Below are 15,699 nucleotides of genomic sequence, written 5' to 3' on the forward strand. Positions count from 1 at the left end.
GATCATGACGAGTTTGAGCTTCTCGAGGGCTATGCCTGTAGCTTTAGGAATGAGGTTAATACATATACCAAGGCTGAGGACTGGTTAGATCAGTTGGAGAAGTCCGGCGTAACTCGATATCAACTCCAACAAGGCCGAGGTGAGGATCTACTTTGCATCTTGCCGTGAAATAAGCTATCCAGAATATAATACTAATTATTTATGATAATATAGGCCGCCGTTACTGGGTTGACGCTGTACTTCGTCAGTTTTATAGGTTCTATAAAGGCGAGCTCCCTAGTCTCGACCAAACCGAGATGGTACACGTCTGGGAGTCTGGCCATGAGGCAGAGGTGCCAAGAAGCGCTCGGTCTATCGTGGCTGGCCAATTTCTCTCCACGAAGTGGCCGAAGAGCTCTCATCTCTATCAAGCCCGCTCTCTTCTGAGCTCGACCGAAGACCTCCCTAGCTCTCTACCTAACCCAGCTTTGGGACCCTGGCGATTTCAAGGGACCAAGTTTGATATACAATCTTGGTTTAAGAAAGATGGCCAGAACCCGCAATCCGTATCTACCCAATCGAGTACGCCGTCTGAGTCCCAACCCCGACCGGAGCACCACATGAAAGATTGGCGAAGACAAGAAGCTGGTGGTACTCCATCTTGGTATATATTCCCCGAAACCTATTAATGGAAAGCCTCCGAGTCACGACCAGCATTTTTCAGTATATAGATATGTACTGATATATCAGTAAATATGAGATATCTACAGACTCCTTGACCTGTCCGACTTAGAAGCGTCACGAAACATGTGAATTATGAGAATTGATTTTATTTACTTAGAAATTTACTTCTTTTAGCGGTGACCTAAAATGTAAATCGGGACATCGGATTGGGTGGTTATATTCCCGGGTAAATGTGAAAGGCAAGGACGGTATCAAAGCTCTAATACCGGCCGTACGGGACGGTTGCCGCCTATTTATTCCACGAGGTACTCCACTGTAAGGCACTCCGCACACTATTAATCTCTCTAACTATAGCGAGTTTAGCGCTCTGCGGGGAACCTCTAGCGCATTTGCGAATTCCCCCATCTTAGGACTTTCCATCACATTTCTCCAAATTATCCGCCAACCGATTTCCACCATTTTGAGCTTCTCTACCTCTCCAAACATGGATCCTCAACACCAATGCGGAGTATTATTTATCTATGCTATAGCCAATTCAGGCACCTTCGTACTTGGCAATCAACCAATACGATCTTGGGTAGTATCTCCGTTATGAGCGTTACTACGTAAAAATTATGCGAACAAGCTTAGCGGAACCGAGATGTCTGTTCCACCTTCACGATGGTTCAGCTGCGGGTCGGGGCAGTTCGCTCTAATCCTGCCGAGACCAAACAGCTGGGAATTATATATATTTGTTCTATGATCCGCTATATGGTTGTGATCTTTGTGTGCGCTCGTGAGATACTAGGCGTACTTGGGGCTTTTGTATACCCTTGGCTTAGCGTTGCCTGTTCCCCAGGGCAGACCTCTCTAGAGACGGGCTAACTAGCTATATGCTGCTATGCGCTTACAATCCCTGAGATGTCAATTGCTGTCCGTAGTGGCTGGGTTCGCGCCCTTCACTAACGCCCTCGGACAGCAGCAGATAATCAGCTTTACTAGTAGCGAGGGTGCTTTCCAAGTAGCTGGCGGGCCGATTTCCCAGCCTCAGATCCTGGTTTCAAGCAACGAATATTGGGGAGTCATTCGTGCTGCGGGCGATCTCGCCAAGGACTTTGGTCGAGTGACGGGAACCAACTTCACATTAAGCAACGGGGAATCTGGTGCTGAACCGGCATCATACGAATACAGGCCAATCACGCGGAATTACACGCACGTAAGTAAACCTCAGAACTCCTTATTACACGGAACATGCGATCAGTCGAAAGCTTAGTAGCTTTTAAACTTCAATATCTCTGCCTTATAAATCTTTGCGTAGTGATGGATATGGGATATTCCTAGCAATCACCTATTGACATATATGATCTAGTATGCGGTTAATGATACGCAATACTTCCGCGGTCCCGAATATGCCGATCCGTCGGCTGAAAGCACCGTCATAATTGCTGGTACGCTGGGACATTCTAAAGCGATTGACGAATTGGTTAGTGCTGGGAAGCTGAATGTCTCGGATATCGAAGGAAAGTGGGAATCATTCACGACTAAAATTGTCGAAGATCCAGTTGCCGGATGCTCAAAGGCAGTTGTCATAACAGGTAGCGACCCTCGTGGAACTATCTTCGGCATATACGACATTAGCGAGCAGATCGGCGTGAGCCCGTGGTATTGGTGGGCCGATGTCCCCATCAAGCATTCGAAGGAAATATACGTCCTACCAGATGATAAAGTCCAGGGGTCTCCTTCAGTCAAGTATCGTGGCTTTTTCATCAACGATGAGCAGCCTGGATTATCAGGATGGGTCCAATGGAACTACCCTGACACACCCTATGGAGTTGGTTACAACGCCGACTTTTACTCAAACGTATTTGAGCTCCTCCTTCGACTACGGGCGAACTACCTATGGCCTGCCCTTTGGGGCACCATGTTCGAGGTTGATGACCCAGCGAATCAGCCACTAGCTAACGCGTGGGAGATCGTGCTCGGAAGTTCGCATACGGAGCCGATGATGCGCGCACAGAATGAATTCGGCACGTTCTACACCAGCAAAGGCCTAGGTCCCTGGGCGTATAATCTAAATAACAAAACGATTGACGAGTACTTCGTTTACGGAGCGGAACGTGCGAAGCCCTATGCGCGTAATAGTTTATGGACTATGGGTATGCGGGGGTCTGGCGACACGGCTATTGAAGGCCTGGGCGTCGAAGTGATCGTCGAGATGTTAGAGACTCTTGTTCATAACCAACGGGCCATCATCGAAGACGTACTAGATATTAAAGCCGCCGAGGCACCTCAGCTATGGTGCCTATATAAAGAAGTCATGTCGTATATTCTCCAAGGACTTACGATTCCGGAGGATATTACCCTCCTATGGGCGGATGACAATTGGGGTAATGTTCGGAGAGTGCCTATCGACAACGAGACGACGCGATCTGGAGGAGCTGGTGTATATTACCACTTTGATTACGTTGGCGATACCAGAAATTACAAATGGATAAACACCATCCAACTGGAAAAGACTGCAGAGCAGATGCAGCTTGCATATTCCCACGGTGCTGATAGGATATGGATCGTCAACGTTGGAGACCTAAAGCCCTTAGAAATCCCACTCAGTCACTTCTTAGACATGGCATATGACATCAATCAGTGGGATGTAGACGGAGTGGCCAATTGGACACTTGCTTGGGCGGCTCGCGAATTCGGGCCAGAGCATGCTACAGCTATCACGGAGATCATGACACGCTTCGGCATGTTTGCCGCAAGAAGGAAATTCGAATTGGTGGAACCATACGTGTATTCGGTCGTCAATTATAACGAAGGCGATGCGGTATTGGGTCAATGGCAAGGCCTGGCTGACGATGCGCAAGCCATCTACGAGCAGTTGGATGAAGCCCACCAGCCGGCGTTCTTTGAGATGGTTCTGCACCCTATTCTCGGTGGCCAAATCGTTCACCAGGTACATATTGGTGCAGAAAAGAATATGGTTTATGCAAACCAGCACCGAAACGCGGCGAACGATCTTATTTCCCAAGTCCTATCTAGCTTCAATGCCGACGGTAGTCTTACGGCAAGATGGGATAGCCTATTAGATGGGAAGTGGAAGCGTATGCTGGATCGTAAGTCGAACCACCTCGAATTGCTTAGATATTATTTACTAATTCTATAGAAACTCACTTTGGATATGACGGTTACTGGCAGCAGCCGATGCGGAATGTCCTTCCGGCCATGGCTTACGTCCAGACTGCTGTATCTTCGATAGCAGGTAACGTTGGCATCGCCGTGGAAGGGTTAAATGCTAGTATTCCTGGTGATGATAAGTATCATAGTAACTCGGGCAATACTCTCGTGCTTCCGCCATTAGACCCTTACGGGCCTACTGCGCGGTGGTTTGATGTATTTTCGCGAGGCACGTTGAACTGCGACTGGTCGGCCGAAACGGATATTCCTTGGGTTCAACTGTCACAATACAAGGGGACAGTAGGTCCTGATAACGGTACGGATTCCCGCGTCTTCGTTTTGATAGACTGGGAAAAGGTACCGCAAATCGTCAACAACACCGTGGCCAGCATCAACTTCTCAGCGGGCTGCGGCCGCGAAGGCTTTTCAAGCTGGTACGGTAAACCGATCGTGCAACTTCCCATTAACCTACGTACAGTCCCGTCAAATTTCACCCAGGGATTTGTCGAGTCAGATAAGCACGTAGCCATCGAAGGGCCGAATTACCAACGTATCTACACGCCGCCTGATGTAGTGACGGACTCGGAGATTAAATATCACACGCTGAAGAACTACGGGCGCACGCTCGGCGGCGTGACTCTCTGGCCGCAGACTACGCCACCCCAAACTACCGAGTCGGCCCCGGCTCTCGAATACGACTTGTATCTATTTACCAACATCTCGAAGGCCAACGTAACGCTATACCTCTCGCCCACCCAAAACTACCTTTCCGACAAGACGCCCCTCGAGTTTGCCGTGTCTCTTTTCCCTGCGGGCGCAGAGCAGGCTGAGCCACAAGTTGTCCGCTTCGTGGGTGAGAGCATCGGAGCGGATATGCCTCCCGGTTGGGGACGCGCCGTCGCCGACGCTATCTGGGGGCTCGCACCGGGTCATAAAACCACGACGACCTGGAACGTCGCACAAGAAGGAGCATACACGCTCAGGGTTTGGGGACTAGCGCCGAGCGTCATCGTACAGAAGATCGTGCTTGATCTAGGCGGCGTGCGACCCAGTTATCTCGGCCCTCCCGAGAATTTCCTTGTCGGGAGAGACGAGCTAGGTATTTACAATCAAACGAGCTTTGCAGATAGCCCAGGGTTTCTTGGCGGAGCTGCGAAGAGGTAGGATAGTTGTGAACACATAATATGTGTTATATGGTGAAAATTCGATTTCTACCTACTTATCATCGTAAAACCTCAACTACCATGTTCTAGAGTAGTAAATGAAGGTTATGCGATAGACTTTCATTTATCAGTGCAACAATGTCCTCATGACTGGAGTTTAAAGGGGTACAATAGTGCTGAAACTTTTTCGTTTGCTTGTAGGGTAAAAAGCTTTTGCAAATTAGATTTCTCAACGCTTACCTAAATTCTTCCTAGCTCATACTTTTGCAAGCCTCAACTTTACTAGGGTTCTATATTCGATCATGCAATCCCCTTCCCTATTTCAATACAGCTGAGTTGTCAGTGGATACTTTTTCTTGATGTTGACTTTATGCCAGTAAGTCCGGTTTTAATTGGCTTAGAGCCTGCTGAAACAAAAGTCCGGGGGTGCGTAGGTCCAGCTATGTAGGTACCTAGGTAGGCTTGAACCTTGCCAGAAGTCTGTTTTTCTGCCCCACTAAATTTATGGTTAGGGCTGCCACGCTTGCACAGTGCACACTACAAACAAGGCGGATACCGGTTGCCCTGGTGAATTTTTAGAGCCAAAAATCAACATGGGTTCAACACATATGTATTACCTCTTAGCCGCCTGCAACAATTTCCATCCACATTTTAGCTCCTGATGACGATATTTTTCGCGTGGACCTCCCACAACGCAACCTCTTACTACTAACTAATCTAGCTCGACGACACCCATTAAGCAGGTGTATATACGCTCGTTAATCGATTTGAAATCTCGAAATCGCGACGAGCACTAATTTCTTTCCCACGGCAACGACATATGCTGCCTGTTTATTGACGTTGTTTATGTCGACACTTCTAGCTTAATTTTCAGACGACTTTACAAGGGAGGATAATTGAGACGGACAAAAAAATAAAACTATCCAAAATGGCTGTGATAGACCCAGGAGCATCATCTATCACGGTCGCAGGTAAGATAGACTCGCCGTATAAAATAGTAAATTAGATGATGCTGACGTGTTAAAAGTTCGAGTCCGACCGTTTACCATCAGAGAAGCTGCACAACTGTATGCCAATCCCGGTTCCATATCACCGAGATAGACATGCTAACCTAGTAGTATAGACAAAAGAATGATGATGGCACATTATTTCTAGGGGATGGTTCTCTGGCTGCGGTCCCCACACCGAAACTCAAGCAAGGTGGCATACGATCCGTTATTAAAGTAGTCGATGACAGATGCTTGTAAGTATTCACACAAAAGATACCACATTATAGTAACTGACTTGCACATATTGTAGAGTGTTTGACCCGCCAGAGGACAACCCAATACAAAAATTCTCGAGATCCGTGGTACCCAATGGCAAGAAAGTCAAAGATCAAGTCTTCGCTTTCGACCGTATATTCGACGAGAACACAACACAAACAGAAGTATACGAGGCTACGACAAAAAACTTACTAGACAGCGTTCTAGATGGCTACAATGCCACTGTATTTGCATATGGAGCTACAGGATGCGGAAAAACGCACACAATCACTGGCACAGCCCAGATGCCCGGCATCATATTCTTGACAATGCAGGAACTCTTCGAAAAGATTGCCGACCGTAGCGACGAAAAGCACACCGACATATCCTTGTCGTATTTAGAGATCTACAACGAAACCATTCGAGACCTGCTAGTCCCCGGAGGTAGCAAGCAAGGACTGATGCTCCGCGAGGACTCCAACCAAGCCGTAACAGTTTCAGGACTGACAAGCCATCACCCCAAGGATGTTCAAGAGGTTATGGACATGATCGTTCAAGGAAACGAATATCGGACGGTATCACCAACCGAGGCGAACGCCACTTCTTCACGATCCCACGCAGTCCTGCAGATCAACGTTGCCCAGAAAGACCGCAACGCTGCCGTCAACGAACCTCATACGATGGCTACTCTGAGTATCATCGACCTCGCAGGTAGCGAGCGAGCCAGCGCCACCAAGAATCGAGGCGAGCGCCTGTTGGAGGGTGCTAATATTAACAAGTCTTTGCTCGCACTGGGCAGCTGTATTAATGCACTCTGCGATCCCCGAAAGAAGAACCACGTCCCTTACAGGAACAGCAAGCTGACACGACTTCTCAAATTCTCGTTGGGCGGCAACTGCAAAACGGTCATGATCGTTTGTGTGAGTCCGTCGAGTGTACACTTCGACGAAACCCAGAATACGCTACGGTATGCCAACAGGGCAAAGAATATCCAAACCAAGGTGACACGAAACGTCTTCAATGTCAACCGACACGTCAAGGACTTCCTTGTGAAGATCGACGAGCAGATGGCGTTGATCAACGAACTCAAAGCCCAGCAAAAAGATGCCGAGAAAACATTCTTTGCTAAGTTCCAGAAACAACTAGAGAAGAGGAATTGGTCGGTCAAGGAAGGAGTTCAGAGGATCCAGGCGGCATACGAGAACTCGTCGGCTGAAAGGCAGGAGAAGGTGAACCTAATGAAGAAGCAGAGAGGAGTCGAGCGTCGCATCGGTCTTTTGTCGTCGTGGATCGCCGCATTCGACGCGGTTTGCGATATGAGAGAGGACGAGGATACAATGCCGTCAAACCTTACCGCTATGCGCAAAACGGCGGTGGGAATTCAGCTGGAACTCGAGGATAGCCGGCAACATATTCACCAGAAGTTGAACAGGATGAATTGGGAGCGCGCTATCGACGGAGCTCTCCAGCATAGTATCAACCAGCTACCAAAGGGAGACGTACATGTGGATAACGGCGAGATCGAAAGCCTCACTAGAGAAGCCGAACTATGGAAAGCCAAATTTGCGCGCGAAGCCGACCGCGAGGTTCTCGATCAGGATAAAGCCGGCGACTCGGGGATTATGCAAGTCCTTCTTACCGCGCAGTTTGAAATCCTCGCCTCGCTATCAGAGACGGTAGATATGAGCGAGGATGAGGCTGTTGCACATGCTAAAAGTATCATCAACCGTTTACTAGAGACAGGATTCGCGGCCGCCTCCCAAGTAGTTAAGCCGGACGGGGCCAAGATGCCGGTAGAGGCATTTCCGCCAACGAAGCGCGGGACTCCGAAGCGGAAGAAGACGACGAGGATAAGCATGGGAAAAGACGCGATAAAGCCAATCCCTAACCCAGCATTAGCAGCTGTCGTAGCCTCCCAGCCACAAATGTTCGGTTCTCCGGTCAAGGGTTCCCCCCGACGTCGTAAAGCGCTTAACGCGCGTAAAGGCGTCTCGTTTACTCCGGTTAAGAAGACCTCGAAGCGTGCGGTACGATGGCGTGACGACGATGGCGAATCGGGCACCCTAGCCGACTTCGAGAAAACACCCCAGAAGTTCTACTCTTCGCCGGAGCGTAGCTCACCCGAGAAGGCTGTACCTGCGATCCCCCCTATCCCGTTTTACTTACACAAAGATGACACTGCAGATGATTCCAGTACCGAGCTGACGATCCCCGAGACGACAAGCCTTCCGGTTGCGAAGCCTAATAGGTTCCAGGCAGGATTTTTGTCGAAATCTCGTACGTCGGAAGTTAACGGCTCGCCCACCGGACCTACGATCTCTATAAACCTGACGTCCTCACCCGGCAGCGCGGGCCGGATTAGCCCATTGCGTAACCTTGACGTGTCGCGAGCTGGTAATATCAACTCCCCCAAGATACGGTTATCGTCAAGTCCAAAATCATCCATACCAGTGCCTCAAAGTATGTCGTCAGACGAAAATCACCCTCCATCATCCGACTCGGAGACTTCGGCCATCATTGACACGTCTAAGCTTCGCTCGGCAATCCACGCCAACAAGAGACCAAGGCGGCTCTCTTCGCTAGCAGGAAGCGTGACGGGTCCGGCTGTGGTCTCTAGGCGAGTGTCCTCGATCGGATCTATCGGCGGCAACTACCATAAGACCAGCAACAGTTACGCAGGCCCCCCCTTAGCGTCGAGCACGAACGGTATCTCGCGGTTACGACGCGGTAGCGCGGAAAGATATAGGAGCCCTCCCATCAGCTGTTCACCGCCGGACATGGGAACCCGCGAGTCGAAAGCGTTCACGCCGGGCCAGGCCAGACGGATGAATATAAGCAACAGCGTAAGGGGTACGAGCGCACTGACCAGCCCGAGCGACAGGAGGTTGGAGGCTGCCAGCAACCGCGGGCGACGCATTACTATTGGTGGCGCGGGCATGGCGGCTGTAGGCGGTGCGAGGAGGGAGAGGGGAACTCTGTCTTGGCGATAAGTTGATTGTTCTATCCGTGAAGGTATTTGATTAAATAAGATTAGGCGTCGGGACGCCTCGGGCGTACAGTTGCAGATGACCTTGCTGAGCACAGATTGCACATATGCGTCTTTGCCCGTCTCATGGAAGGTTTAGGTCGAGACTGGCGTTTTTAGGTCCAATTCTCATACAAACATGATTATTCGGTCGGTTGGGTGGCAGCGGGGTTTGGGAGTCGCTTGGTCCCTTGTATCTGATAGTTTTCATTTCGATAAGGGTCCGAGGTTTCATGTCTCACGTTCAATAAGTAATGAATTCTGGTTATGCTCGTGTTTAATTAGATGTCGCGGAATGAGGTTGATGAGTGTATGTTTACTTGATCGGTGGAAGGGAAAAGGAGATGAGGTTCAAGACTCGATGCAGATGTTGTTCGTCTAATGTTAGATCCTGCTTTAGGTACCTAAATGATTCATGCGACGTCTAATATATATCGTCTCCATATTCATTTCTCGAGTGCGAATTAGCATTGTTGAATTGTTCTAATCTCCTACAAAGTACAGGTCGTGACGTCGTAGGGCTGAAGCAGCCATTTAGCGCTCAATCTAGCGATTGCTAAGTTCATGCTAGGGCCTATAATGTCTCATAATGTTGTAATCCCTTCTCATAGATAATTTGGTTAGAAATGACATAAATACCTAAATAAGTCACAAGACGCTATCTACTATCCCCCTGGAATCGAAGTGTTTCATATTAGTCTTCTGCGTTTGATACTCAACCATACCTAATTTTCCATCAACCTTAACCCACTAATACTATGAAAATAGAAATAACAGCTTAGTATAATTTCTACCATTCATTATAGATTTATCATTATAGATTTAGGGAACACGAAAGGATGGCGGGTCCTGTACACGTCCTCGACGACTACTACCTCTCCATCACGCTCCTCGTCACCGTCGCGTATCAGCTGTTCTTCTTCGCGTTAGCATACAGCTCCAAGTTTGATAAACTTACAGGTTCTGCCCCTATTTTCTTTCTTTCCCAATCGAGTTCTAATTAAAGATCATCTTCTCATAATATTATAGACTTCGCCGGAGGTACCAACTTCGTGGTCCTAGCCGTGCTCACGTTAGCCCTGAGCCGCAATCCCGATGCACGACAGATCGTGGCCTCGGTATTTATCATGGTGTGGGGATTGCGGCTCTCGCTCTTCTTGCTGTACCGCGTACTACGGACGGGCAAAGATGATCGCTTCGATGGCACGCGCGATCGGTTCTTTCCGTTCCTTGGCTTTTGGGTCTTCCAGATGCTTTGGGTGTGGGCCGTCTCGCTGCCCGTCACTATCCTAAACTCCCCCGCCGTCCGCAGCTACCAGCCGCAGGTTTCCTTCGGCACGGGTCGGGATATAGCAGGCACGGTTTTATTTTGCATCGGCTTCGCTATGGAGAGCGTAAGCGATGTGCAGAAGTTTGTGTTTCGGTCAAGGGATGATCGGGGCGCAATTTGCGACTCGGGATTCTTCTACTGGAGTCGTCATCCGAATTACTTTGGGGAAATCATTATTCAGTTCTGTAAGTTTTCGCTTGGATATTAACTAGTGAGGATTTAAACTGACGGTAAAAGCTATATATATGATATGCGTCTCGCCCGCTGCCGATGGCCCCGTCGCCGGACAAGCATTCAATGCGCTTTACGCCACAATCTTGGGTCCCTTCTTCCTCACCATCCTGCTCATGTTCGTCTCGGGGCTGCCGCTGTCCGAGCGCCCGGCCGCTAAGAAGCGGTACGAGAAGGGTTTGAATTGGGAAGGCTATCGGCGGTATTTAAACCGTACTAGCATCCTTATCCCGTTTCCGCCACAGATCTATGAACGGCTCCCTACTATCGTAAAGAGGACGGTGTTCCTTGAGTTTCCTATGTACGTATTCGATCCGGCCAAACACTCGGAGATCACCGAAAATAGGCAAATCAGCGGATGAAGAGTGGTATGAGAACCCCCTCCTGACCTCCGCCGGATTGAATAGCCCTTAAAAGATAGAACTTGAGTGAAACGAGGGTATCTTTTACATGGATAACTTTGCCGGTTCAAATTTACCATCACTACGCCACCAGCTACCATCGGCCAACCACCAGGCACGAGCGTCAACGCCGCTCATCAAAACTTTCAACATCATCTATGATCCACTCAATTCGCAGGCGCCCTTCACAGGCCCCATATGAGCAGCTTTCCCTGCTCTATCAGCCGCCGTTGGGGCCGCCCCGCTATTCACGAGTATGCCCGCCGGGTCGAGAGGTTGGTCAAGAGATTCCCGAGAGGCGCAGTAGTCGGACTCCGTGGGCTCTTCCGAGTATGTTTCGGAGCCCTCGGGTATGGGTATCATGGCTGATTTGGTCCATATGTGGATAGCTCTTGACCAGTCGAGCCCGTCTATACACTTTAGGAGCATGAGAAGTTAGTGATTATTCCTGTTAGAGTCAAATAAGATACCTAGTCACGGGTTGGGGATATATTGGTGCCTATATGTTTGATGTACCGAATAAGATAAAGATTAAGAAGATATTGAAGATATACTTACTCCTCCTTTGACGGAGACAACATTCTTGCCCTGCATATTATTAGCGTATATGTTACATGTGTTACCGATGGCATGCACCTACCGGTGTCGTGTGAAGCAGTCTAGTCCCGCAGTTGCGGCAAAAATAGCTAATGGGAATAAGTCAATCAATCTATCATCGAGGGGGAGGTATAGTCATTACCAATAAAGCGTATGACCAGAAGGTGTCGGCCGGCTATATCATCACCAGCGAGTCAGTGAGTCATACTTCAAACCATCTATAACCATATATATCATAACATAGATACTGAGAAAAAAACAAATAGATAATATACTCACGTATAGCAAGACATCAGCTCAGCGCGAGGTAGAGGAAAACGGGGGAATATGGCGGAGGTGCCAAAGGCAGAGCTCGTCTGTCGGCGACATTCGGCACAGTGGCAAATGTAGAGAGCCAGGGGCTTGGGCAGGGGCGTTTTAAACGCGACGGCACCGCATTGACAGCGGGCATCCATGGCTTATTTCCTTTTCGTCTGATATGTTTAACTAGAAGACGTTCCTTTTCTGATGTTTCTTCGCTTTTTCGCTATGCCGTTAGCTATATTAGATACTAAGTGTAGACACTCGGTATTCCCAATAACGCGAGGCTCTGTGCGCCTCTACGTACCTAACCTAAAGTATGCAACTCAAGTACTTGCCACAGCCCTTTGAGGTCCTTTGAGGTTTATTGTGTCGGAAGTACAAATAGGTAGCTAAGTCAATATAGCAAGAAGAAGTTGAGTCAACGGCGGACGATAATTCCGGAGGGAAAGAAGGACGCGGAGCTTAAGGCTTAGCTGGGGAAGGTCGGTCCCGAAAGTTAATTTTAGCGGATCCCGATCCCCGCATATCTTTGTGTCTCCCGAATTAGTCATCAGCTTTAAATAGAAACGTATAACTATAGATTTCTGAGAAATACGACAGTAGGATAAGTAATACAATTTCACACAGTTCTAGTCAAAACTCATATAGCTAGCGAAAGCACGCCGATGACATCACGATATCCCCTGCAAGCTTGACTCATCGTATCATCCACCCACTCCCAAACGCGATATCACATGTCCGGGCGTTCCCAACTTGTCAGCTTACTATTAGATGAAGGGTATCTGATATACGAATATCATCCTCTTAAATCATCAATCCTCTTTTCTATCTGGTGCCGAACGCTTCCACGGTATTATTCTATTATTCCGAGTTTAGAGTACGCATGATCACGAACATGCAAGACAATCAATCCAAGTCAATCCATGCTGCAACTCCCTCCTTATCTGCGATATCAGGGTTAGCCCCATTACCCAAAAGAATCCTTGCTAATATCTCGTTCGATTTGGTGAAAGCGATGTGTAGTGGCGTTCTGCCATCGCCATCTTGAATATTTGGGTCCGCCCCATTTCTTAAAAGCAGCTCGGCCTGTGCTTTATACCCCGCGTACCCTACGAGGAAGCACATTTGCGGCTTCGTGGAGAGGTGTCTCCCCTGCTGCATCCTGGATGTTAGGGTCTGCTCCATTCTCCAACAACTCTTGGGCTAATTCAACCGATATCTCAAGATGCTGCTTTATTGCACAGTGCAGTGCTGTTCTTCCATGATTGTCTCGAGAATTGGGATCTGTTTTGTTCTTTAGCAACAATCGACTCGTGCCTCCCCTCGATTGCCGCATGTAGAGGGGCCACGGCCGATTTTTTTAGGGCGTTGACCTTGGCTCCTCGTGCCAACAATTCTTCAACTATTAGTGCATGCCCTTTATATGCGGCCATGTGAAGAGCTGTGCGTCCATCATGCCCAGTTAGGTTTAAATCCGCACCATATCCGAGAAGCAACAAGACAACGTCCCTGTGGCCTCTGGTTGCCGCCTCTATTAACGGTGTTTGGACCTCTCGATGTGAGAGACTTCGTATTTAATAATAGGTCATATTTTGATCTTTTTTCTAATAATTGGCTAACCACTCTTATATGCCCATATCTTGACGCTATTGCGATGCCCATAGGCAACCATTTATCTTCAATAATTACTTCTTCCATAACTTCCCAGAAGTTGAAGAGGCAAGCCATGCTGAAGGGACTTATCGGTGGGTACTCCGCTTTTTGAATATTCATTTCGAAGTCTGCTTCTATCAAGGGATACCAATGGGAAGGTTTGCGTGGCATGACCGATGATCGGGAAATTTCTCGTACCCAATCTTGGAATGTAGTAGTTACGAGACCCTTCCCAATAAAAGAGGAAAACAGCTCCTTGAGAGGGCTCTTGTTACTCCTTACTGAACCGCATTTCTGGCAATGGAAAGCCCAATGAATCATCGCGTAATACGCCAGTGCGTCCCAACACGACTTGATTTGGCCGCTCCTCAGCATCCGTCTGACATGGTCCTGGAAGAGAACATGAAAACAGGTCTCGGCTAATAATGCGTGCGCGTCGAATGGATTATAATCGATCGGCTGAACTTTCCTGATGAACTCGAGAACCGAAAAATGTCTAAAGTCGAAATGATCATTTTCCCTGTTGAAAACTACCAGGTGATGGCAGACCTGTAAAATATCCTCTCCACCTAGTGGTAGTTTCCACCAAGGAAGGGAATACTAACATTCCGTGTGCTCGTCCCGCAAGCGTCGTTTTGATCCTATCCTTGACGTATTGGTCTCTATCTCTAAGCCGGGTTTCTACCTCAGTACCGATATAGAAAGTAATATCGCTCTTCGTCTTTATAGGGGCGACTTCTATCTTAGGCCAATGACCGAGAGCATTGCTAATTCGGGTTTCTGGCCGGCTTGATAAAATTACCTTTAACAAGCATGTGGGTGTTTTCATTTGCATAAGGCCATCCAACACCTCAAAGAAAATAGCTAAGTCGTCATGGCTAATCTCATCGAGTGCATCGATAATTATGGTTGTTTGGGATCTGCCATTCAAGTTAACGAGTTTCTTTATCATCTCTTTAGACTGATCTAATGCGAGCAACTCTTCGCCATATGACTTTGCTTCCCATTTTTTTGTTACCATATCTAGTCTTATCTCAATGAACTCAGACCAGTAACGCAAACTTCGTTATACCCCTCCCGCCACACCTTTTTTTTAACCAATCACATCCCCAACCTACCCCCCCCACGAATTTCGCATCTCTAATCTAAGACAACTCAGGCGATTTTTACCACATCAAATCATTCAACATTAAAAACAATATTAAAAATAATAACATCAACGCGTTTAAAATAAGTCTCAATTAATCTAAAACATTTACTAACTTTATTATTAATAAATACACGCGTTTGCCCAACTTTTTAAGCGTTTAAATACACGCGTTTTAAACGTTTCGAACGTTCCGGGGTGGTTGCAACACCAGTCGCAACGTTTTTGGGAATATACCACGTTAAAACTTATAACATTACAACGTAATACTATACAAACATATAAAATAGTTAAAAGGTTTAAACAATTAAATTAAAAATTTTAAATTATAAAAATAAAAAATATTTTAAACGTGGTTATAAATATAAACGCGTAAATATAAATATTAATATAACATTTTTAATATTATTACGTATTTTTAAACGTTAAAACTTATAATATTATAACGTAATATTATATAAATATATAAAAAATATAAAAAAGTAAAAAAAACATAATATTAACTTTAAATCATAAAAATAAAAGTTATTTTATATATTATTATTAAATATTAAATTATTATAAATATAAAATTTAATTTTTAAAAAAACTTATTTTAACATGGTTAAAAACGCTTAAATTATTTTAAATTAAAATTTATTAAAACTTACACTTATAACCCATAAATACAATTATACAGGCCAGGCGTTTTATAGCGTTTATGGCGTAATCGGGCATAAGCCCGATTTTTAACGAATTTAATTTAAACTATTAAAATAAATTTAATTTTTATTTATTATTTACAAGTTA

At 46.9% G+C, this 15,699-nt stretch overlaps 5 protein-coding genes across 5 annotated transcripts; 3 read left to right on the forward strand and 2 right to left on the reverse strand.

Annotated features, from left to right (window-relative positions):
• The first annotated feature begins 1,401 nt into the window (after positions 1–1,401).
• Positions 1,402–5,387, forward strand: F4817DRAFT_257078 (glycoside hydrolase family 115 protein). Its single transcript, XM_049299233.1, has 3 exons — positions 1,402–1,858; positions 2,012–3,755; positions 3,806–5,387. The coding sequence occupies exons 1-3, from the start codon at positions 1,544–1,546 to the stop codon at positions 4,978–4,980; spliced, it is 3,234 nt and encodes a 1,077-aa protein (XP_049155122.1). The 5' UTR covers positions 1,402–1,543; the 3' UTR covers positions 4,981–5,387.
• A 150-nt stretch (positions 5,388–5,537) lies between these two features.
• On the forward strand, positions 5,538–9,815 carry F4817DRAFT_350138 (kinesin-domain-containing protein). Its single transcript, XM_049304918.1, has 4 exons — positions 5,538–5,950; positions 6,007–6,046; positions 6,103–6,222; positions 6,279–9,815. Exons 1-4 carry the CDS (start codon positions 5,908–5,910, stop codon positions 9,211–9,213), a joined length of 3,138 nt encoding a protein of 1,045 aa, XP_049155123.1. The 5' UTR covers positions 5,538–5,907; the 3' UTR covers positions 9,214–9,815.
• Positions 9,816–9,906: 91 nt separating this feature from the next.
• On the forward strand, positions 9,907–11,269 carry F4817DRAFT_257184 (DUF1295-domain-containing protein). The gene is made up of 3 exons (XM_049299234.1): positions 9,907–10,208; positions 10,278–10,763; positions 10,816–11,269. The coding sequence occupies exons 1-3, from the start codon at positions 10,088–10,090 to the stop codon at positions 11,169–11,171; spliced, it is 963 nt and encodes a 320-aa protein (XP_049155124.1). The 5' UTR covers positions 9,907–10,087; the 3' UTR covers positions 11,172–11,269.
• F4817DRAFT_350146 (Mss4-like protein) lies at positions 10,765–12,709 on the reverse strand. The gene is made up of 6 exons (XM_049304919.1): positions 12,420–12,709; positions 12,087–12,280; positions 11,950–11,982; positions 11,851–11,896; positions 11,769–11,798; positions 10,765–11,627 (listed from the first exon to the last, which is right to left on the reverse strand). Exons 2-6 carry the CDS (start codon positions 12,260–12,262, stop codon positions 11,367–11,369), a joined length of 546 nt encoding a protein of 181 aa, XP_049155125.1. The 5' UTR covers positions 12,263–12,280; positions 12,420–12,709; the 3' UTR covers positions 10,765–11,366.
• Positions 12,709–14,790, reverse strand: F4817DRAFT_350147 (uncharacterized protein). The gene has a single exon (XM_049304920.1). The coding sequence runs from the start codon at positions 13,444–13,446 to the stop codon at positions 13,204–13,206; it is 243 nt and encodes an 80-aa protein (XP_049155126.1). The 5' UTR covers positions 13,447–14,790; the 3' UTR covers positions 12,709–13,203.
• Positions 14,791–15,699: the final 909 nt, after the last annotated feature.

Source organism: Daldinia loculata, assembly GCF_022478755.1.
Source record: "Daldinia loculata strain CBS 113971 unplaced genomic scaffold F4817scaffold_68, whole genome shotgun sequence".
NCBI classification, from domain to species: Eukaryota; Fungi; Ascomycota; class Sordariomycetes; order Xylariales; family Hypoxylaceae; genus Daldinia; species Daldinia loculata.

What these genes read in the sequence shown, in the direction of transcription:
- F4817DRAFT_257078 (XM_049299233.1), top strand. Translation starts at nt 1,544, where the DNA reads ATGCGCTTACAATCCCTGAGATGTCAATTGCTGTCCGTAGTGGCTGGG. An exon ending in TCACGCGGAATTACACGCAC is followed by an intron (nt 1,859 to 2,011) that starts GTAAGTAAACCT and finishes TATATGATCTAG; the next exon opens with TATGCGGTTAATGATACGCA. An exon ending in GTGGAAGCGTATGCTGGATC is followed by an intron (nt 3,756 to 3,805) that starts GTAAGTCGAACC and finishes CTAATTCTATAG; the next exon opens with AAACTCACTTTGGATATGAC.
- F4817DRAFT_350147 (XM_049304920.1), bottom strand. Translation starts at nt 13,446, where the DNA reads ATGCGGCAATCGAGGGGAGGCACGAGTCGATTGTTGCTAAAGAACAAA.
- F4817DRAFT_350146 (XM_049304919.1), bottom strand. Translation starts at nt 12,262, where the DNA reads ATGGATGCCCGCTGTCAATGCGGTGCCGTCGCGTTTAAAACGCCCCTG. An exon ending in GAGCTGATGTCTTGCTATAC is followed by an intron (nt 11,983 to 12,086) that starts GTGAGTATATTA and finishes GTGATGATATAG; the next exon opens with CCGGCCGACACCTTCTGGTC. An exon ending in GACTGCTTCACACGACACCG is followed by an intron (nt 11,799 to 11,850) that starts GTAGGTGCATGC and finishes AATAATATGCAG; the next exon opens with GGCAAGAATGTTGTCTCCGT.
- F4817DRAFT_350138 (XM_049304918.1), top strand. Translation starts at nt 5,908, where the DNA reads ATGGCTGTGATAGACCCAGGAGCATCATCTATCACGGTCGCAG. An exon ending in ATCATCTATCACGGTCGCAG is followed by an intron (nt 5,951 to 6,006) that starts GTAAGATAGACT and finishes ACGTGTTAAAAG; the next exon opens with TTCGAGTCCGACCGTTTACC. An exon ending in ATCAGAGAAGCTGCACAACT is followed by an intron (nt 6,047 to 6,102) that starts GTATGCCAATCC and finishes CTAGTAGTATAG; the next exon opens with ACAAAAGAATGATGATGGCA.
- F4817DRAFT_257184 (XM_049299234.1), top strand. Translation starts at nt 10,088, where the DNA reads ATGGCGGGTCCTGTACACGTCCTCGACGACTACTACCTCTCCATCACG. An exon ending in CAAGTTTGATAAACTTACAG is followed by an intron (nt 10,209 to 10,277) that starts GTTCTGCCCCTA and finishes ATAATATTATAG; the next exon opens with ACTTCGCCGGAGGTACCAAC. An exon ending in GGAAATCATTATTCAGTTCT is followed by an intron (nt 10,764 to 10,815) that starts GTAAGTTTTCGC and finishes TGACGGTAAAAG; the next exon opens with CTATATATATGATATGCGTC.